The 18,097-nt window shown below is 37.4% G+C and overlaps 1 protein-coding gene across 1 annotated transcript in view; it reads right to left on the bottom strand.

Annotated features, from left to right (window-relative positions):
- Nucleotides 1-18,097, bottom strand: part of DNAH7 (dynein axonemal heavy chain 7) — a 219,634-nt gene that overhangs the window by 184,453 nt on the left and 17,084 nt on the right. Inside the window, exons 6-10 of the mRNA XM_037043723.1 lie at nt 12,912-12,999; nt 9,866-10,046; nt 8,103-8,175; nt 7,259-7,384; nt 3,770-3,889 (exon numbers count right to left, since the gene is read on the bottom strand). Of these exons, the coding sequence (XP_036899618.1) occupies nt 3,770-3,889; nt 7,259-7,384; nt 8,103-8,175; nt 9,866-10,046; nt 12,912-12,999 (588 nt within the window). The remainder of the gene's footprint in view (nt 1-3,769; nt 3,890-7,258; nt 7,385-8,102; nt 8,176-9,865; nt 10,047-12,911; nt 13,000-18,097) is intronic.

Here is an 18,097-nt window from a genome sequence, read left to right as displayed (position 1 = left end):
TGGGGGTAGATGTCATAATTAATCATTTGCTAATTGTTTCTCCATTGTGGTGAGCTTATGTTCTGCCTTAAACCAGGATAAACCCATCTGGTTCACTAAAATATTGTAGAGGGTTCTTCCATTAGAATCATTAAGAAGCATCAACAGATACAGCTAATTAAACTACATCTTTCTTTTCTTTTATTTTTAATCATATTTTATTGATTATGCTATTACAACTGTCCTGATTTTTCACTCTTTGCCCCTCTCCACTCAGCACCCTTCCCTCCCTCAGATAATCCCACACCATTGCTCATGTCCGTGGGTCACAGATACAAGTTCTTTGGCTACTCCATTTCCTACAGTGCACTTTACACCCCCATGGCTATTCTGTAGTTACCTATTTGTACTTCTTAATCCCCTCACCTCTTCACCCATTCTTCCCCAGCCCCCTCTCATTTGGCAACTATCAAAACATTCTCCACATCCATGATTCTGTCTCTGTTCTTTTTGCTTGCTTAGCCTTTCGGATTCAATTGTTGATAGAAATATAATTTTTGACATTTTTTGTTCATAGTTTTGATCTTCTATGTCTTAAATAAGTCCCTTTAATGTTTTGTATACTAATGGTTTGGTGATGACGAACTCCTTGAGTTTTTCCTTGTCTGAGTGAGAAGCTCTTTATGTGCCCTTGGATTCTAAATGATAGCTTTGCTGGGTAGAGCAATCTTAGCTGTAGGTCTCTGCTTTTCATGACTTTGAATATTTCTTGCCAATCCCTTCTAGCCTGCAAAGTTTCCTTTCAGAAATCAGCTGACAGCCTTACGGGAACTCCCCTGTAGGTAACTAACTACTTTTCTCTGGATTCTTTTAAGATTCTCTCTTTAACTGTCAGCATTTGAATTTTGATGTGTCTTGGAATGGGCCTCTTTGCATCCATTTTCTTTGGGACTGTCTGTGCATCCTGGACTTTCATGTCTATTTCCATCACCAAATTAGGAAAGTTTTCTTTCATTATTTTTTCAAATAGATTTCCAATTTCTTGCTCTTTCTTTTCTCCTTCTGGAACCCCTATGATGTTAATGTTCAAATACTTTAAGTTGTCCCAGAGGCTGCTTATACTATGCTCATTTTTTTCACATTCTTCTTTCTTCTTGTTGTACTGATTAGTTGTTCCAAATCATTGAATTGATTCTTGGCTTTATCCACTCTACTGTTGTTTCCCTATGAATTGTTCTTTATTTCAATTAGCGTGTCCTTCTTTTCTGACTGGATCTGTTTTATGCTGTTGAGGTCCTCACTAAGTTCCTAGAACATCCTTATAATCAGTGTTTCGAACTCTGCATCTGATAGACCGCTTATCTCCTTTTCATTCAGCTCTTTTTCTGAAGTTTTTGCCTGTTTTTCATTTGGGCCATGTTTGTCTCCTTGTTTTGGCAGCCTCCCTGTGTTTGTTTCTATGTATTAGGTTGAGCTGCTTTGGCTCTGTGTCTTAGTAGTATGGCCTAATGTAGTAGATACTCTGTACAGTACAGTGGCATAGCCACCCCTACCACCCAAGGTGGGTACTCCAGGTGTGCCCTTTGTGTGGGCGGAGTAAACCCTACTTTTGTAGTTGAGCCTTAGCTGCTGCTGGCAGATCAATGTGAGGGATTTACCCAGGCCAGTCAGCTGCAAGGGCTGGCTGTGACCACTGACCCTCAACCTATGCGCTCTGTGAAGGATCAGCTGTGCAGGCACAGGGGGAAGTGGTACTCTGACATGGTCTGTAGCTATCCACTGGGTGCACTGGCCCTCGGGTTTCCTGGGTGATGTAGGCCAAGTTTAGCTCCCACCTGTGTTTTGCCCAGGGCACCCTGCCTGAGCTGTAAAGCAATCTAAGATGGCTGCTACTTGCACTGGGCATGGAGATTCCTAGGTGAAGCCAAGCTGTGAATCTAAGCTGGCTGGTGCTAGTGCCAGGCCTGAGACTCACTGGAGCCAGCTGTTGCTTGTTCAATAAGATTTAGGACGTTGTGAAGCATGAGCCAAGACTAGCCATTCATATAGAAAATCAGCTCAGGTGGTCCTTAAGTTGGGTGGGGCAGAGTCTCTGGGGATCTCCAAGGTGGGTCAAGCAGTGTTAGCCAGGTTACTCAGTCTCAGATATGGCACCAGCTTACTGACTCTGTGGGGGTAGGGTTTAGAAAAGGAATAATGGCCTCTGCTCATCTTGATGTCAGACACTTCAGTTTCTCCTTGTATGCTACTAGTGCCTTTCAAGCTGCTACCCCAGTGCTGAAGCTCAGAGGGAGTGAGTCTGAGTAGATGAGTCTGTGTCTGGGTTTTCTGAGGGAAACTGCTTGGGGCTCCAGAATTTTCTTCCACTGACCCAGTCCCTGCTGGGTTTTGCAGCCAGAGGTTCTGGGGACTTGCCTTCCTGGCACTGGAACCCTAGGCTAGGGTGGAAGTTGGTATAGGGCTGGGGCTCCCTACTCTCAGAATATCCCTCCCAAATTTTTATTCACCACACATGAGCGTGGCACTAGCCCATTCCACATCTGTGACCCTCCTGCCAGTCTGCATAGATGTAGTTTCTTTAACTCCAGAATTGTCAGATGTGTATTGAACTTGACTTTTTAGTTGTCAGACTTCCATTCTACTTGATTTCTGATGGTTCTGAGTGATGGTTGTTCTATATTTTAGTAGCAATTTTGATGTGGTTGTAAGAAGTGGCAAGCTATGTCTGCCTGCACCGCCATCTTGACCAGCAGTCCCCAATCTACATCTTTTGGCAAATTATCCAAGTAGGGTTTGCCCCTCACCCTGTATTTTGCCACACAATTTAGTAAAATTTACAGTGGTAATGTATTTCTGGGGTATAACCCTGAAGTTATAGTATAAGATAATTTATTCTTATTCTGTCCTTAAGAGGCCATTTTCTTCTCTGAAATTAATTATTCATTCCCATTCTGCACCTCTTCTTTCTTTGTTTATGCTAACTTAATACTAATATTAGATAAAAGTCTAAGGTACTTTCAAGTAATGCCAAATTTGAACCTGACCTATTGAAGAAGAAATAAAGACAAAGAAAAGATTCCATCTTAAACCATCAACATAAATTTTTAAGTAACTTTTGAAAAGTATGAAACTAAGTTGGAGTTTCACGTCTTGTTATCTTTCATTTAAATCTAGTTTTAATGTCCCATTTATAATAACTTCATTACACATGATAGAGACAGTTTTTCTGTATTATTTCATGACATATTGTCTGGCAGCCATATCAGTAATTGTCATATGTGGCTATTCCATTTTGAAGAGTCAATCCAATAAGATGTTAAATTATCACTTGTTAAGTCTAACCTCCAAGGAGATTGTAACTCCTCTAAAGACATGAGTATATTTTCCCCACCTAATCATTTTTTGAACTCTTCTGCATCTTTCAGCTAAGAGCAAAATGAAAAAGGTGTGCCAGCTACTTGCATGCCTAACAGTAGATGGCAAATAAACATCTTCAAGTAACTAGTTGATGTCATTCCTCCATGGTAGCCAACCCCACTCTCAGAGCTGGGGTAGAAACCAGATATTAAGAAAAAAGTAACCATTAAACAGAATCACTTTGGTTTCTGTACAATCTATGCTATGAAGAACATTTAAATAGACCAAAGAAGTTAATGATATCACATTTAACTCTTATACAGAGATGATTACAAACTTGTTAAAGCAGAATTTTCTAAAAGCAGTTAGAATTCAGTACCCAAGCAATCATATTTTTAAATTTGTTTTCCTACAAGAAATGTCAGAACTTTACATTTTAAGTAGAGTCTCTTTGGCAGTCTCCAGGTGTCTCATGATAATGGTCTGAAAATTTGACATCTCTAATGCCTCCTGGCAATTGTGAAATTCTTCTACATCAACTAAACGTAATTTTCTGTAAGAGATAAAAATGAACAGTGATTTAAGAATGAGGTATTTTTGTATTTAGTACTTTGCTATTTAATCCCTTCTCAAAAAATATAATATTCCTAGGTTTTATCACAAAAATTTGTTTTTCATAAAAATTAATATGCAAGTATATGATATTATAATTTGAAACACAATTAATACAATTTTGCATGTGGTTTTCTAATTTTCCCAGTACCATTTATTGAAGAAGTTTTCTTTTCTCCATTGTATATTTTTGGCTCCTTTGTAGAAAATTCTTGGCCCATATATATGTAGGTTTACTTCTGGGCTTTCAATTCTGTTCCCTTGGTCTGTGTGTCTGTTTTTCTGCCAATACTACACTGTTCTGATTATTGTCACTTAGTAGTGTAATTTGAAATCAGGGAGTGTGATACCTTCAGTTTCATTCTTTTTTTCTCAGGGCTGCTTTGGCTATTCATGGTCCTTGTGGTTCTGTTTGAACCCATATACAAAAATCAACTCAAAATGGATCTAAGACCTAAAACAATAAATAACATAGAAGAAAAATAGGTACTAAAGTTATAGACCTTGGTCTTAGAGGGGATTTTTATGAATTTGACCCCAAAGACAAGGAAAGCAAAGGCAAAAATATGAATGGGACTATACCAACTAATAAACAAAGCAAAAAATACCACCAACATAACAAAAAAGCAACCAACCAAATGAGAGAAAGTAATTGCAAATAACAGCTCTGATAAGGTGTTAATATCTAAAATATATAAAGAAATCATACAACTCAACACCAAACAAGGAAACAATCCAATTAAAAAATGAGCAGAGGACCTAAACAGAGACTTCTTAGAAGACATAGAAATGGCCCACATATATATATGTGTGTATATGTGTGTGTGTGTATACATATGTGTATATATATATATGAAAAGGTGATCACTTCACTAGCTATTAGGGAAGTACAAATCAAAACTACAATGAGATACCACCTCACACCGTTAGAATGAGTATCATCAATAAGACAAGTAATAACAAGTATGGGAGAGGTTGTGGAGAAAAAGGAACCCTCATTCACTGCTTTTAGGAATGTAAACTGGTACAGTTACTATAGAAACAGTATGGAAGTTCCTCAAAAAAATTAAGAATAGAGTTATCATATGACCAAGGAATCCCTCTTCTGAGTACGAGAAAAACCTGACATTTATTCATTAATGTACATGCACCACTATATTCTTTGCAGCATTATTCACAGTAGCCAAGACATGGAAACATGACTGGATAAAGAAGCCATGGTACATATATACAATGAGATACTACTCAGCCATAAGAAAAGATGAAATACTGCCATTTGCAACGAGATGGATGGATCTTGAAAATATCATGCTAAGTGAAATAAGTCAGAAAGGAAAAAGACAAGGACCATATGATTTCACTCATCTGTGGGATTTAAAACTGAAAACAAGTGAACAAACAAACAAAATAGATAAAGAAAAAGTCATAAACACAGACAACAGTATGGTGGTTACCACAGGGAAGAGGGATGGAAGGGCTGGTAAAGGGGGTCAAATATATGATGATGGAAGATTTACTTTGGGTGATAACATGCAATACACTACACAGATATTTCACAGGATTATACACTTGAAAACAACATAATCTTATGAACTAATGTTACCTCCAATAAATATAATTTTTAAAAATGGATAGTAATGGATATAACTAAATTCAACAGCAACACAGTATGTAATATTATGAAACTACACTATGAAAGAGAAGAAGATTGTAATAATTGGTATCTGATGAACAGTTTAAACTGACTTTTTGCTTTCCAACTAGAACAATTAAAACAGGAAAGGAGGTAGGGCTCAATGTTTCCAGAAGCCACCGCTCCTGAAACAAAAATTGTGCTCCCTCTGAAAAGAAAGCAGCCCTGGCTATTAGGAAACCATGGTGGGGGATTTCTCACCCCTAATTAACACCCAGTATATCAAAAACTTTTTAAAAAATGACTGGGACTAAATCAAAACCTATCTGATTTTGACTTTTTTAGAAAACTTAGTATTCACGCCAGTCAACAGCTTCCAAAACAGCCTCTTTTCTGACAACAATGCTGTGGATCTTTGTAATATATGTGGTTTATTCATTTATTACCTATTAGTATCATTGTGTTATTCACCTCAGTTTAATTATAGATTCCTTCCCTATTTCCATGTGATTGATTTCTACGTTATCTGAAAGATAGTAAACACTATAAAGAACATCGTATTTAATTTTTACTTAAAGACCAATGTAAAATCCTGATTAGTAAGCAAAACACATTTTGCATCTATTGATTTACACTCCTTTTACAGCTAACATCCATTTGTTAGGTTATAATGCATTCAGCACCTGGCAGGGATAATACATTAGGCACAGAGTAGGCACAGCCATTACTGGAGCACCTTTGGTAATGTGTTCTTCTGGACAACTGAAGAGTGTAATGTAATGTTTTAAACAAAACGCTTTGAAAACTTAGCATAAAAGCACGTTCTAACCAGCGAAATCTAGCCCTTTACGAACACTAAGCAACAGAGCCTCATCCCCAGCCCAGCATGCTCTGGCCATTCCATTTGTGGGTGGATGTGAAAGAAAACCAATGTGGTGCTGTGAGCAAAGGCCTACAGACCACTCTGGAGAGCAGGATGCCATCTCCTCTATCATAAAACGGGGCCTGTTGGGAGGCCTTCTTAAGAAAAATAATATACATGCATTACTTTTGCATATTGTATAGAAATATATTTTCATGGGCGCATATTGCTGCTAGGATGTCCCCCCATAGCCTGGAAGTGGCAGTTCAAGGAAGGGAACAGGATGAAGCTGGAGCATCTGAAATGTGAGGCAAACTGTACTCAGCCGAGGGCCAAACTCTTTAGCTTCACAGCTTCCCCCAGAGCTCATCCGCTCTGCACCATCCCGCCAGGACAGGGCCCCGTGGTGAAGTATGGTCCCAGCCCCCCAGGAACTTCTTATCTCACCATTCACATGGGCAGTGTTGTCTAGGTTTGTAAACCATATAAATGACTGTAGCAGATAGCATTCTGTGAGATTTAGAACAAGGCATGATAAATAATTCAGCCCTCAAACTGCAATTACACCTTGAAGTATATGTGGAATTGGGGTATGGGGTGGGGAGGGGAGAATCATATTAAAGATAAAGTCAATGTTTATTTTTTATTCTATATACTTCTATATTGCTCATTTAAAACCATGCTTAAATACATTTAATTTGCAATATTTTAAAAATTTGCAGCAAAAGTAGAAAACAAATATGTAGTTAAGATGAAATAAAATAATTTTCATCTCTTAAAAAAATGAAATTTTCAGTAAAGCCAGAAATACTCACTTAAAAGTACTGTGCCACAAATCTAGCACAGCCAGCATCGTGGGGTTAATTGCATTCAAGTGATCCCTAATATAACTTCTTGCAGCTAAAAAAGATTTCCTCCAAGGTTTTGGAAGAATTTGCATTCTGAAAACAAAGAGAAAATATTCCATTATCTTCTTTACAGATCAAAAGAAAGTATTTGTATAGTCAATGTACTTTTTGAGTAATAGTGGTTTGATTTTAATTAAAAATATGATATATCCCTCATGGTAATAACAATACAAGTCATGTTCTTTATGGCTTAGTGTAATTTCAGGATAATAATGCATGTGAAATTAGATTTGAATGTTTATTACATAAGGTAATTAATTATATAAGGTAATTAATTTCTTTCTCTAAATATTTGATTCTATTGAGTCCAAAAAGAAATCATCATGATCAGACAGAAACATGGTATGTCTTATATACATCTTGAAAGACTTACTTAAAGAGGACACAAAACATTTAATTTTTCCCTTTATTTTTAAAACATTTTAAGGATATAGCCCATCCTACCTATGGCAATCCCCTTGACATTCACCTCTGTTAATGTGTAAAGGCCACTTACAAAATCACAGATACTAACATTCTTATTTAAAGACATTTATTCTGCAGCTCTTATGACTTGAATAACCATCTATCCACTATCCATCAATTTGTAAAGCAACATATCAGGGCTTATATAGTTAGAACTACCAGTTGTATATTTGAAGTATATAAAATATAAACATATATATGAGAAAATAATTCCAGTGTATAAAGATATACACAGACACAGAAATGGCCACATAATTGATGTTCTTAGAGAAACCTAAGAGCTTACTCAGCACGATGGGGCGGTAGTTCATCTGCCTTTTTATCATCTTTTTCTCTGGGATCTTTCAAAACAAAATCAACTAAAAGAAAATAGAAAAGTTCTGATTAATTGCCTTATATTAATTGCAGTATGTTTCTAAGTAACTGCAAAACTAATTCCATTAAAATTGTTTAAATTATGTTGTTTTTAAAAATAATAATTTGTGCATTTCTGAATAAAAAATAATTATGAAAAAATTGATGTCTTTTTTGAGAGTATTTGTTTCTTAACAATATACCTATTCTTTCATTTGAAAATAATAATAGCTTTAAATATTACATTTTCCTTTAAAGCTATTCTACAAGAAGTAGTTATCATTTAATTGAAGGTTAACAAAACAGAGCAGGAGAAGTTTCCCTTCACAGAAAACAAATATACATATTGCCTTGTTCTCTTTTAAATTGCTTAAGAGCATGAAACAATCTTGTTATAAAATCAGTAAAGTGAGCTACTTCTGCTTCTGTCTCCTGTGGCCTTTAATTCACAGTTAATTCTAATTTCTCTGCCTGTCTTTCAAAATGCTCTTTTTAAAATGCAAATATGGTATTACTCTGCTTAAAACCCTCCACTGACTCTCCTTTATCTTCTAACGCTTTAAAAAGACACGTAAAGCCCAGCAAATTCTGTTGCCTTCCCACAATGCACACTATGCTTTGGCCATAAGAACTGCTCCCAAGCCTGGAAGAGCCTTTCCTGTAAATTGGCCATTGTTTACTCCATCTCCTAAGCCAAGTACGGTACCTAGCACACTGTTCTCCATTCTTCAGCCTCAATCCAGGTGCCCCCAGAGTCCTTCTTAACAAGGCAGGCTCAAAGCATGTCCTCTATTTCCTTCCTCTTTGCACTTACTACTCTCCTTGTAATTTAGTGATTTTTCCTCCTCCCTTAGTACCCTAGGAACATTTGGGGGACAAGAGTTTGGCTCTTTATTTTTATATTACCAGGATATGCAATAAGAGTCTTAAATGCAATGAATGCCTTCCTCCCTGAAGGGTTCCCAGACCACCCCAGAGCACTATGATTTCTCCAAGTTTGAGCACAGCTTCAATTATACCACAACTATATCACAAACAGTTGGAGAACCTTTAGACTGAAAAGTCCAGTCCCCAGAGATTTTAATTCAGATAGGTCCAATAATCAGTACTTTTTAAATGATTCTGATGATTAGTCGGTCTTAGAATCTATTGGTCTACACTACAAGTCAACAAACCTTTTATGTAAAGAGCCAGACTGTAAACATTTTCAATTCTGTTAGCCATAAGGTATCTATCACAACTACACAACTCTGTTCTTAGAGCTCAAAAGCAGCCACAGACAATGTGCAAATAAATGTGTGTAATTGTGTTCCAATAAAACTTTATTTACAAAAACAGACAGTGGTGCAGATTGAACCTGTGAGCTATAGTTTGCCAACCCCTGGTCCACAGCAACAATTTTGTAATTAATCACATTCTACTTTATGACATCAGTAATATTATTGTTAATTAAATAATTGATATAATTTTCTTCAGTTCTATCTTTTGTTGAGGCAATGTAGCCATACAGATAGATCTTTTTTTAAATTTTGCTGTACTTGATTAATAAAACTTGCCTAAGATCTCAAGCAATGCAACAGCAATACAAGAAACAGCATAATAAATAGTTACAAATATAGGTATTAACTTTCAATTTTAAAAAATTACCTTTAATGAGACAATCAAATTAGAAAGTAGAGAGAGATACTGGCTTACCTATGGATTTTTTTACACTAAGAAGATAATCTTCTCTCATCTCATCAGATAATGTAAGAATGCTGTTAGTGAGGACTTTCAGGTGTTGGGGGACTAAACTCAATACATGCTCCAGCCAAGAATCTTCCATTGGGGCTATGTGATCTGTGTCAATTCCATGGTGAATATAATAGTAATATCTCTATATAAAAGAGAATAAGAAATGAAGGTGCATTTAGAACTACAATAACAGAAGTATATTTATAAAACACAACTACTGAGCAAAAATATTTAGGAGAACTATTTACAAGTAAAAAAAGTATTCTGTGTGATCCATATAAGCATTATTTGAGATTGCCTAAATTTAGAAAATACATATGATATTGCATGAAAATTAAAGCTTTTGCTATATTGAATGGGATTTTTTTCTTGATTTCTGCTTCTGCTGTTTCATTGTTGGTATACAAAAATGCCTTTGATTTCTAAATATCTGGGACTAAACCTAACCAAGGAGGTAAAAGACCTGTATGCAGAAAACTACACAACACTGAAGAAAGAAATGGAAGACACAAACAAATGGAAACACATACCGTGTTCATGGATTGGAAGAATTAACATCATCAAAATGTCCATACTACCCAAAGCAATTTACAGATTCAATGCAATACCTATTAAAGTACCAATGGCATATTTCACAGACATAGAACAAACACTTCAAAAATTTATATGGAACCATAAAAGACCCCGAATAGCAGCTGCAATTTTGAGAAAGAAGAACAAAGTAGGAGGGATCACAATATCTGAATCAAACTGTATTACAAGGCCACTGTAATCAAAACAGCCTGGTACTGGCATAAAAACAGGCACATAGACCAATGGAATAGAATAGAGAGGCCAGAAATAAACCCAAATATCTATGGTCAATTAATATTCAACAAAGGGGGAAGTAACAAAAAGGAGTAAAGATAGCCTCTTCAACAAATGGTGTTGGGAGAACTGGACAGCTACATGCAAAAAAATGAAACTCGAGCACCAACTTACACCATGCACCAAAATTAATCCAAAGTGGATAAAAGACTTAAATATAAGCCAAGAAACCATTAAAGCCCTAGAGGAGAACATTGGCAGGAAAATCTCAGATATTCGACGCAGCAACATTTTTACTGATACGTCCCCTAGAGCAAGGGACATAAAGGAAAGAATAAACAAATGGGATCTCATCAAAATTAAAAGCTTCTGCATGGCTAAGGAAAACAGTACCAAGATAAAAAGAGAAGCAACAGCTTGGGAAAACATATTTGCCAATGATACCTCAGATAAAGGTTTAATCTCCAAAATATACAAAGAACTCACTCGACTTCACTCAAAGAAGACAAGCAACCCGATTAAAAAATGGGCAGAGGACTTGAACAGACATTTCTCCAAGGAGGACATACAGAGGATCCAGAGACACATGAAAAGATGCTCGATATCACTAGCTATCAGAGAGATGCAAATTAAAACCGCAATGAGATACCACTTAACACCAGTCAGATTGGCTATCATAAACAAAGAAACAAACAACAAGTGCTGGAGAGGTTGTGGGGAAAAGGGGACTCTAGTTCACTGTTGGTGGGATTGCAGACTGGTACAACCACTATGGAAAACAGTATGGAATTTTCTAAGAAAACTAAAAATGAACGTACCTTTTGACCCAGCAATTCCCCTATTAGGAGTATATCCTAAGAACCCTGAAGCACCAATCCAAAAGAACCTATGCACCCCGATGTTCATAGCAGCACAATTTACAATAGCCAAGAGCTGGAAGCAACCTAGATGCCCATCGGTCAATGACTGGATCAAAAAACTATGGTACATTTACACAATGGAATTCTATGTTGTAGAAAGGAAGAAGGAGTTCCTACCCTTTGCAACATCATGGATGGAACTGGAAAGCTTTATGCTGAGCGAAATAAGCCAGGTGGTGAAAGACAAATACCATATGATATCACCTTTAACAGGAATCTAAACAACAAAACAAACAAGCAAGGAAAATGTGACCAAAGACACTGAAATACAGAATGTGCTGACAGGGTCCAGAGGGGAGAGAGGAGAGAATCACAGGGGAAAAGCAGAAGGACTCACATGAACAAGTATAAAGAACACATGGACAATAACTAAGGTGGGGGGCAGAAATGGGAGGGAGGTGGGGAGCACTGGAGGGGGCAGGGCTGGGAATACAAGACAGAAAACTGTACTTGAACAAGAATTAAATTAAAAAAATTAAAGCCTTTATCTTAGCTCCTAATTCTACTGTAAACCATCAACTTATATTACTGAATGAAGACCATGCAGAAGTAGAGTTCAATGTTTTATAAACAGGTAAAAATTTGGTATGTTAGTTTTTGTCCTTTTATTATATATAATCAGAAGTAGATCTTCAAAGCTACAGGTGGCATCAGTATCCCTATACATTAATCTCAGAAATGTAATACAACAGGGTTTAGGAAATTTCCAAATGACCTATTAATATTCCATACTGTCATTTTACAGCTGCTATTAAATATGTGCATAGAATATTCATTTTAAGGCATGATAGTATTTCTCTAATACTGGACAGTTAACTTCAACATACATTAGTTTTTAAAATATGTCACTTACTTGAAAAAAGTTTAAATGCAAACTAGCAATGTTAAAGTCTTTGATATTTACATCTTTTAAAATTCTATATTTGAAATACTCAAAGACTGCTATTTCTAAAGTAAGTTAATAGTCTTTGTAAAGCATATATTATATAATCAAGATAATTTCTCATAGAAGAATAAAAACATGTAAAAGCCATACAAGACTGAGGCCAGCGTTAACAAAGGGAGCAGGCAAACTTGGGACTCTTTGAATGCGGTCTAGGTGACAAGGGAAAGAATGATTCCCTCCATTAATTCCATGGGGCAAGCTTATCGAATTCCATATTTACTCCCCCTTCCACAGAGTTTCACAGGGAGGCACACAGATTAATCTCAAAAGTATGAATGTATCTTCAGACAATTCTTTTCTTTCCAGTTACACAGATGAAACCAGTATCCATTACCAAGATGTCTTTCTCTATTGGAGAAGTGGTCATTTTGGGGAATGTACTTTCATCAGGAGTTGGTAAGTCTACAACAGTATCTTCTTGCCTAAGAAAATGATAAACACACTATGTAAATGTGTATTGAAAAACAGTCATATCAATATATATAAAAAGATAAAAGCTGTCTTCTGTTAAATCATAAGGAAAAATAAATTGTTGAATATTTTATAAACAGTATACATATTTGTCTGGTACCATGTTTCTCCCAAATACTTTCTCTTTATCCATGGAGACACAGTTACATTGGAAATGATTTGTAAGACCTAATTCAGAGGCCATGTCCTGCTTCATGAGCTTTACCCATTCTTCATTACTCAAAAGTAAAGCTCTCTCTTCTTTTAAATGTTACATGAGTATTCTCTTTTTTATTTTTTAATTATGTTTTATTGATTATGCTATTACAGTTGTCCCGATTTTTCCACCTTTGTCCTGCTCCACCCGCACTCCCTCAGACAATTTCCCACACCACTGTCCGTGTCCCTGGGTCATGCCCACGTGTGTTCTTTGGTGGCTCTGTTTCCTGTGCTGTAATTTACACTCCCCTGACTATTCTGTAACTACCAATTTGTACTTCTCGATTCCTTCACTCCTAATGCCCATCCTCCTGACCCCCATCCCATCTGGCAACCCACAAAATGCACTCTGTATCTGTATTTATGATTCTGTTACTGTTTGGCTGGTTTGTTTCTTGTTTTTTTTAGATGCAATTGAGATAGATATGTATTTGTTGCCATTTTGTTGTTCATATTTTTTATCTTTTCCTTAAAGAAGACCCTCTAACATTTCATATAATGCTAGTTTGGTGGTGGTGTACTCTTTCAGCTTTTTCTTGTCTGGGAAACTACCTGTCCTTTGATCTAAATAGGAGTGTCAAACTCACTTTCCCCAGGAGCCACATCAGCCTTGCAGTTGCCTTCAAAGGGCTGAAGTAATTTCAGGACAGAATCCCTTAGAAAGCAACCATGAGGCTGATGTGGCCCCTGGTGAAAATGAGTTTGACATCCCTGCAGATGTGCTGGGTACAATAATCTTTGTTGTAGGTTCTTGCTTTTTATCACTTTCAATATTTTTTGCCAATCCTTTCTAGCCAGCAAAGTTTCTCTTGAGAAATCAGCAGACTGTCTTAGGGGAGTGCCCTTGTAGGTAACTGCTTCTCTGTTGCTGCTTTGAAGATTCTGTCTTTAACCTTTGGCATTTTAATTATGATGTGTCTTGAGGTAGGCCTCTTTGGGTTCATCTTGTTTGAGACTCTCTGCACTCCCTAGATTAACATGTCTATATTCTTCACTACATTAGGGAAGTTTACTTTCATCTTTTTTTCAAATAGGTTTCCAGTTACTTGCTCTCTCTTCTCCTTCTGGCACCCCCATGATGTGAATGTTGCTATACCTGAAGTTGTCTCAAAGGCTCCTTAAACTACCCTCATTTGGAGGGATTCTTTTTTTTTTCTTATTGTTCCAATTGGTTGTNAGGCCTCTTTGGGTTCATCTTGTTTGAGACTCTCTGCACTCCCTAGATTAACATGTCTATATTCTTCACCACATTACGGAAGTTTACTTTCATTATTTTTTTCAAATAGGTTTCCAGTTACTTGCTCTCTCTTCTCCTTCTGGCACCCCCATGATGTGAATGTTGCTATACCTGAAGTTATCTCAAAGGCTCCTTAAACTACCCTCATTTGGAGGGATTCTTTTTTTTTTCTTATTGTTCCAATTGGTTGTCTTTTGCTTCCCTGCGTTCCAAATTGCTGGCTTGATTCTCAGCTTCATCCACTCTACTGTTGATGCCCTGTAAAGTGTTCTTCATTTTAATTAGCATATCCTTCACTTCTGACTGTGTCATTTTTATGCTGTTGAGGTCCTCACTAAGTTCCTTGAGCATCCTTATTACCAGTGTTTTAAACTCTGCATCTAGTAGCTTGTTTAACTCTATTTTGTTTCGTGTTTTTTTTTTCTGGAATTTGGATCTGTTCTTTCATTTGTGCCGTGTTTCTTTATCTCTTCATTTGGGCAGCCACCTTGTGTTTGTTTCTGTGTATTAGGTAGAGCTGTTACGCCTTCCTGGCTACCCTACAGGATAGCCTAATGTAGTAGGTATCCTGTAGGATCCAGTGACACAGCCTCCCCTATCACCTAAGCTTGGTACTCGAGGTATGCCCACTGTGTGGGCTGCGTACACTCTCCTGTTGTAGCTGAACCTTGTTTGCTGTTGGCATGTCCAAGGTCAGCCGCTACCTGTGTTCTCTCTGGGGTCACGCAGCACAAGCTAACAAGTGATCTACTGATGGCTACTACTTGTCCCAGGCTTAGAGGTACCCGGCAGAGGCCAAGCTGTGAATGGAAGCTGGCTGCTGCTTGGGCTGGGCCTGGAGCAACTCAGAGAGAGATATGGGGCTCACTGAAGCCAGATGCTGCCTTTTTTAGAGAATTTAGGAAAGTCTGAAGCATGAGTCAAGACAAGCTACTCATATGGAAAAGCCACAGCTTGTGTGGACAGCTTGGGTGGACCTGAAAGTTAGGTGGGACAGGGCCTCAGGGAACCACCAGAGTGGGGCAAACAGTGTGAACCAGGTTGATGGAGTCTCAGACACAGCGCTTGCCTGCTGGCTCCGTGGCTCTGTGGTGGGAGGACTCAGAAAACCTACAGGGGCTCTGCCAACACCTCTGTCTGGAAGAAAGCTGCCCCCCAGCTTTTGCTCTGTTGCCAGACAATTCAGTTTATCCCTGTATGTCTCTGGTGCCTTTCAATGCTACCCCCATACTGGAGCTTAGAGGGAGTGAATCTGAGTAAGTCTGTGTACAGGCACTTTAAGAGGAACATCAGGGAGTCCAGCATTTCTGTCTTCCACAGCCTCATCCTCACTGGTTTTTACAGCCAGAAGTTATGGTGACTTCTCTTCCTGGCATGGGAACCCTGGGTTAGGAGGGCCTGGTGTGGGGTGGGACTCTTCATTCTTTAGATATCCCTCCAGATTTTTATCTGCCACTTGTGGTTGTAGGACCATTCTTTGTCTCTGCCCCTTCTACCAGTCTCAATGCAGTTTCTTCTTTAATTCTGTAGTTGCAGGACTTCTACTCAGCTAAATTTGTGACAGTTCTGAATGATGGTTGTTCTATAGTTTAGTTGTAATTTTGATGTCGTTGTGTGAAAAGGCAAGCCATGTTTACCTATGCTGCCATCTTGACTGGACGTCAAGGAGTATTCTTGAGTTACTCCTAAATTATACATGGTTATTTATATATTTTGGATTTAAAAGAGCACTGCTGGAAAAGACTTTAAATGTAGTTTTGCGGAAGACAGGTTCATTCTTCAAAAGACCATTTATCTGATTTCTAGACACATAACAAATTAACAATGAGTGACATAGAGGCTCATATGCTCTTTTGTATTTATTATTGATAAGGGTTCCTATAATATAATGATCTTCTAGCCATAATTCAATTCAAAATCTATACCAGATATAAGCCACATTTTGTGACTTCTGGGGCTCCACTGTGTGGAAGGACATAGCTCACATCTCTAGGAAAAATAAGTTGTTCTAGGATAACTTTAACCTCTTCATCACTGCATGTGTGATTCCCAGCTTTATCTGGGTCAGTGATACTGTATAATAACATATTCCTTCTCACTAACTGTCAATGTGTACTGTAATAAAGTTTGGAAAAATAACATATGCCAAAAATAATAGTTAATGTTTTTCAATCTAATGTTTTCCAGATGTTCAGGGAAAAAGCTACAATTATTTTTAAATTCTATAGTCAACTAAGTCACTAATTCAAGAGTAACAGCAAAATAGAGATCTTTACAGAGATAAGAGTTATGAGTTTACCCTCCACAGATCCTAATGAAAGAACTAAGGAATAAGCTTCAGCACAAAAAAAAAAGAAAAGAAAAGAAAGAACACAGAAGTGAAGAGTGCACTGCATAGGCAATTTTCTAACAAATTAGAAAACATGTTAGTAAATCCAAGTAAGTGTAAACTTAAAAATACGAAGAAGCGTAAGAAATAAAATAAATATAATCACATGGAAAATGCAAAGGATAGTTCAGAACTGAGTTAGAGCTAAGATTTGTTTGTGCTATTCAGGAAGAAAAGATAAAATAAATTTTAAACTTTAAAAAATAAATTACAATATGTGGTTTTTAAATGTTAGAGTAATCACTCAAAGAACAGAAATATATTTGATAGCTTTTAAGTCAACAGGAATAAAGGGAGAAGAGAGAAAATTCAATTCAACAGAATGCAGAAAAAATAAGCAAAGGTAACATATACTGAATAAAATATACAAACTAAACTGGTAGAAGTTAAGCCCACATCCATAAGAAATACCAATAACTCTACACCATGAATGGCATTAAATATAGTATTGAAGTACAGAAACTGTCAGATTAGATTTCAGTAAGTCCACCCATGTCCTGTTTATAAAAGGCATCACTAAAAAATGACATAAAATGAATGAGACTTTTGTTTCTTACAACACAGCAGCAAGAATAATCTGTAAAACCTCCCGGTACCATTCTCTAAGTACTGAATGAATAATGTGTCACAAAAACTCTCTGGGAATAGTAGCTGAGTTCACAAGAAAGAAAATACTCAGGAGGAAAAACTGGAACCACAAGGCAAGGCAATCAGCAAAATCCTGAGACCACGGCTGCCCTTGGAGGGGTGTGCCTTGGACTTTAATCCCATGCATCTGGAGATGACAGTGTGGGCCTGAGTGAAATGGGGAATTCAAACCCAGACCCCTGTATGAAGCTGAAACTCAGGATGGGTTCTATCCTCAGTCATACCAGGACCAGTAATGACAGGCACAGGGGGTGGGGTTGAAAAAAATCTTCGGTTTTGGCCAGGACAGTGTGTAAAGAAAATGTTTCTTCTAAAAATGTTTAACCAGAGGCTTACCACCCATGGTTTTGACTGTCGATTTTATACTGTTCGTGACACTTGGCAGTGCTTAACCAAAGAAAGTAACTAAGTGAGTCAAGCTAGTAATCTCCTAAAGGCGCCTGTCAAAAGCAAACTCCAAACCACTCTAGTGTAGGCACATGCCCACAGTCCAGCTCCACAGAACGCTCTTTCCCTTTGGAAGCACACAGCACCCACTGCCCCCTCCCACTTCCAGACAGCCAGCCAGCCAGCAAAA

Source organism: Sturnira hondurensis, unplaced genomic scaffold, assembly GCF_014824575.4.
Source record: "Sturnira hondurensis isolate 20B ecotype Veracruz unplaced genomic scaffold, ASM1482457v3 Scaffold0004136, whole genome shotgun sequence".
Classification (NCBI taxonomy): Eukaryota; Metazoa; Chordata; class Mammalia; order Chiroptera; family Phyllostomidae; genus Sturnira; species Sturnira hondurensis.
The sequence above is the reverse complement of the archived record's forward strand: the minus strand, read 5'-3'. Positions and strand labels throughout refer to the sequence as shown.